Here is a 5119-nt window from a genome sequence, read left to right as displayed (position 1 = left end):
AGTATGTTGTGTTCACAGTGATTCCAACAATAGATGATCAGCAGTAAGACTGAAATCTTCACGGTTTCAGTGTATTGAGGTTAGATCGATAGGTGAAGGTCTTGGATCTGCAGCAGTCAGATGCAGATCCCCTGGAACTCTAGAGCTTTCCACGTGCAACTGTAGACAGTGGCTCAGGAGTGGATGGCACGTAATGTCTGTTAAGTGCGCCTTGAAAGATACAGGAACTCCTCCCGGGTTTTGGGGTCCTCGAGGTAGACTCCCAGCATGGCGCTTGTCACTGTGCGGCTGTTCATCTTCTGGACACCACGCATCACCATACACATGTGCCTGCAAAACACACAAGTGCGCTTATCAAACCTCTGCAGCTCCTGAGCTTACTGGCTCCTAAGCTCTGCTTAAGGCCAGTATTTTGTGTCATATAATGCTATATGAGTATCTGTGCAATATAACAGCAGCTTTAAGCTGTACAGATAATAATGTTGAAGGTAGGTAGTGTGTGTATGTTTGTACTTACGCCGCTTCAATAACCACAGCTACACCTTTTGGCTGCAGAGCCTCAGATATCCCAACGGCGATCTGCTTAGTCAGTCGCTCTTGAACTGAAACCAAAACAAAACAAAGAAATTCAGCTTATACGGTACACTAGACGATGCCAGTTTCATGCTGTTACTGCGTGCACACATTTGCCGGTTGCTTACCTTGAAGCCTACGGCTGAAGATCTCCACAATCCTGCAGAAATCAGAACACAAGCAAAGCCAAGGAGATTCATTAATAATGATTCAGTTTTTAATAAACACAGTCTGGCATCAGTCCCTGACTACCGGCCTCTTCTCCAGCCAGCAGACTGTATAACTTGTCATTTGTGAATCAGTCACATTCTGTGAATTTGTCATTCACAGTTCAACGTTAGTGAGACTGTCTCAAGTTCATCTGCAGCTACTGTAACTCTGCATCACTATATTCAGATTTAAAGAGATATTTTAGGACAGGAGGAGAAGGAGACAGGCAGAGAGGCTGTGATAATAGTCTGGGATTCCCACAGGTCCAAAAGGATTTTCTCATGGCTCGAGAGCGAGCAGAGTTTAGACTTGTGTCTGATGAGAGGCCTAGATGATAGCCAGTGTGTTTAGGCTCTAAGCCTCCAGGTCAATGCACTGGAATAACAGAAGAACACAGTCAGCTGACACTAACACGAGAAACATACAGACACAGTGGCAGCTGGAGGGTACAGTGCATGTGTGTGTGTGGGTGCGTACTCTGTTACCTTGCCAGCTTGCTCAGTCCCACCACTTTTTTGTTGGGAATATACCCGATGTGAACCTGGAGAGGGACGACAGCCAGTGAGAGCACATAATCAGAGAAATACAGGAGGTCAGTATTAGCGGTTGAATGCTGAAATTAATTCACTGAAGAACAATGCTTAATGAGTAAGAAAGCTTTTTTTCTTGTCTCACTCTTTCTTTCTTTTTTAAAATGTAACATTTCTTTCAATCACATAGACCTACCTTGCCAAAAAAGGGCACCATGTGGTGTTCACATAGTGAAAACATGTCTATGTCTTTCACAATCACCATCTCATCGTGGTCTTCATCAAATATGGCATTGTTTAAGATGTCTGGTGATACAAAAGCAAACATATGCATTTAAATTATTCCATTATCTTTACTTCAGTTAAGGAAACATTCATCTGAAATCTTTTCAACATCCTGGAATCATAATAATAATGCTTAATACTAATAATACTTGATCTACCCGTTATTTTGTGCCTTGATCTTTTAATTTTAACGTCTGTGAAGATTTAAAATATCATGATTTGACCAACCAAACGTTCATAAGTAAAAAGATGCTGAATACTGAGGTAAGTCATTTTGCTAACTCACTCTCTCATCCTCTCTCAACTTTTTCCCAGGTGACTCACCATCGATGGTCTCATGGTAGCCCTTGGTGAGGAACTGGATGGCTTTGGCTGCGCGCAACGGGGTGCGCAACAGTCCCTCCCGGTCGGTGTCTTCCCCAAGATGCCTGAGGATGTCGGTGTAGGCGGTCTCCAGCGCTGGTAACCGAGACGCGTCCTCCAACTCTTTGCGGGATGTCTCGTGGTGGTTGTTGACGGTTGACATCTTGTTGTCTGTGTGGAACTCCTCCACGATGTCGCCGACTTTTGTGCTCATGGTTAAGGCGCGCTTGGACTCTGCTTAGGACCGAGAAATAAACAAGGATGAAGTTCCGTTGCCCTGCGGGTCTGGCTGGCCTATTCGGTAGTTATCCTGTTTATGGGGCCTGCCTGGGATGCGCATCAGGCTCCTATTGGTCGGAGTCGTGCGTACGTCAAAAAAGGAAGCATCGTCAGAGGGGTTAAACACTGACCAACCCCGCCCCCTACAAAGAAGAAAAAAAAAGGGAAAGAAACCTTATCTTATGTCACTTGAGACCTTGTTAACCTCCTTTTTAAATCATCTGAGTTGATTTGTTCCAGTTATGTTGCTCTGATACAAAAAATCTTAGTAAGCTCGTGAGGCTCATGACTTCACATGCTTTTTTTTTAAGTTTATGGAAATCAAATTGTTGTGTAATCACGTGAACTGTCTTGATAAGCCACAATCAAAAGCACAATATGTTTTTTTTCTGCTGGGAATACACAGCCCAAAATGTCAGAGGGCTTCAAAGGTACATATCTGCATTAAAGATACTTACAACCAGTCTGTTTAACTCTATGTCTTAATTATGAAAAATGTGGATGGTTTGACATTAATTTTGTAATATTATTTTCATGAATAAAATGATTTAATACAAACAAGCCTTGTGGGATCTGATATCTGATAAGTAATAAATGTTGTTTGCATGGTGATAGAGTATTTTAATCATAATAAGAATAATAGTAACTTTATTTATAAAGCGCTTTCAACCAAAGTGCTGTACAGCTATTTGAACTAAAAAAAAAAGAATAAATAAAAACAATAAAAGTTAACAACAGTAAGAATTTAAAAACTAAAAGGCATAAAATTAAGACATGTAAGATAATCATCAGATAACAGTTATTACATTTATTTACTTTTTCTTGCTGTAGGTCAAAGGTCACTTTAGGTCAGTGTGCAGATTGCGATAAGTTTGTATATTTTGGGTGTGAGACAGAGAGAATGAAACAATCACCAGTGCAAATTGGTTTATTTTATCACTGAATTGTTCTGTTCACTATAAGCAATATGACAGCAAGAAACACAAGCGACACATTAGGTAAGTATTAGATATTTACTCATCAACAGCATATATCACAGAAAAAAATTTGCTGCCATGTTCCCTAAAGCAAGTTACGCAAGGAATTAATATATAATTCACAAATATTTCTGGTTTGTCAAGCCCATTTCCAACGGACTGAGGAAAAGTAGAAAACTTATTTTATCTGATGAATCACATTTAGACATTTTTCACAGAAATACACATGCTTCAGGCTAAAGAGCATCTGGCTTGTTATGCCTCTGTGATTGTCTAAAAGGGCACATGCCATGGGTAACTTGTACATGTGTGAAGGCACCACTTGATATATAAAGCATTAAAGCGATGTAGCCATCCATCCAGATGGGCTTTTATTGTTTTAAGAAAAGGTGTTGCTTGTTTCTACTTACTGTTTTGTCTCAGCTGCAGTCATTACACAAAACTCATTCACTGCAGCTACTAGATAATAATATTGGCATGCAAACACTCAGATATCCATAGATTTCATTTTTTGTTTGGTAGATGTGTATTCAATTTATACAGGGTTCAAAAGTCAAAAACATAAGTATAACTTTCTTTAACTTCTAAAATTATTTTAGATAAGTTTAAAAGTGTTAGTTCCAGTTAAGTTCACGCTAGAAAGGTCAGTAAGTTCAGTCTACACTTCAGGGTCTAAGTATAGAGAGCATGTGCTGTTAGGTCGATAAGGTTTTAATTCAATGGGGTTATTTTTTGGTCTTGTTTTAATTGAATTAACTGTTTCTGGGTTTACACAGGGCTCCATAATGTCGTGATTTACACATTTGCCTAACATCAGACAGTTTCCTGGTTCAAGACCAAAATCCATACAAATCTACTAAATCAACTGTGCAGCGCTATCAGCTGTGTTGACCCCTTGTAAGGTAGCAGCTGAAAGAAGCATCAGATACTCTAAATCAATAGGACAAACTACGATAAGTTTAATGCCCGTATTATTTCTGCTGTTTCCTGCTTTTTCTTATTTGTATCACATTTTATTTAGACTGTTTCTGTTTGTCCTGATCTTCTGTTTCAGAATCAGATTCTTCAACTTTCATTTGCTGTAATGTTTTCATCATCTGTTCTTCTATTCTTGTGCCTACATCTTGTTTAATTTTGTTAAACATTTTCTCAAATGCATCAAGGTTTTCTTCTGTACCTTGAATTAAAATCTTTCCACTGGGAAATATGGACACAGTGCCTCCATCAGAGAGCTCAAGTTTGAGTTTGTTGGCCATTTGAAAAGCCTTGGATTGAGGGTACGCATCTTCTATTGCAGCCCTGTAGTGTGCTCCAGCGTGGGTGAAGAAAATGAGGTTGCATCTTACACCAGTTTGAATATTTTCTTTTCCTCATCGTCCATTCCTTTAGATTAGTCAAAACGACGAGCTGTCATCTAAAAAACATAAAACAATAATTATTTTTATGATGATAAAGTATTTAATAAATTCAGCACTTGTAGATGTGATGTGGTGATATAATTTTACCTTCAATGTTTCATTTACAGGCTGTGTGCAAAAGGCCACACTCTTCAAATTCATGCCAACTAATGTTTTTACGTCCAGTAAGTGTCCTACTAGAGCAAATGAAGCTTCAAGAAGCTTTGCGCTGGGGTGAACCAATTGGATGAAAAGCTTCAGCGCTTCATGAAGCTTCATCTGCCCATCACTAGTCATCCCAGCTGTGACTGTGCTAGTGAGACTTCTAAACAGAGAAACAGACGAGGACCACGGCGTCAAGACAATGAAAGCAACCTTACTGGCAGCTGTCAGGAAGCGCTTCAGTGACGTCGAGACCAACCCACTGTACTTCATCTCCACCATACTCGACCCAAGGTAAAGTCTGTGTGCTATAGGTATTCAATGAGTATAGCTACAGTACTAA

The 5119-nt window shown here is 39.7% G+C and overlaps 1 protein-coding gene across 2 annotated transcripts in view; it reads right to left on the bottom strand.

Moving 5' to 3' along the window:
* The window catches only part of gch2 (GTP cyclohydrolase 2), a 22363-nt gene continuing 17244 nt past the window's right edge, over nucleotides 1–5119 (bottom strand). The window contains exons 2-7 of one of the 2 annotated variants that reach the window (XM_005736514.1): nucleotides 1923–2198; nucleotides 1510–1619; nucleotides 1269–1324; nucleotides 702–733; nucleotides 518–602; nucleotides 1–330 (exon numbers count right to left, since the gene is read on the bottom strand). In XM_005736514.1, the coding sequence (XP_005736571.1) occupies nucleotides 201–330; nucleotides 518–602; nucleotides 702–733; nucleotides 1269–1324; nucleotides 1510–1619; nucleotides 1923–2198 (689 nt within the window). In that variant the 3' untranslated portion in view covers nucleotides 1–200. Of the gene's footprint in view, nucleotides 331–517; nucleotides 603–701; nucleotides 734–1268; nucleotides 1325–1509; nucleotides 1620–1922; nucleotides 2438–5119 lie in introns of those variants that run through there. The other variant, XM_005736515.1, reaches the window with a different exon arrangement.

The sequence above is a fragment of the Pundamilia nyererei genome, unplaced genomic scaffold (genome assembly GCF_000239375.1).
Source record: "Pundamilia nyererei isolate P.nyererei 1_Seehausen unplaced genomic scaffold, PunNye1.0 scaffold00069, whole genome shotgun sequence".
In the NCBI taxonomy this organism is placed as follows: Eukaryota; Metazoa; Chordata; class Actinopteri; order Cichliformes; family Cichlidae; genus Pundamilia; species Pundamilia nyererei.
Note: the sequence above shows the minus strand (reverse complement) of the source record. Positions and strands in the feature narration are given on the sequence as shown.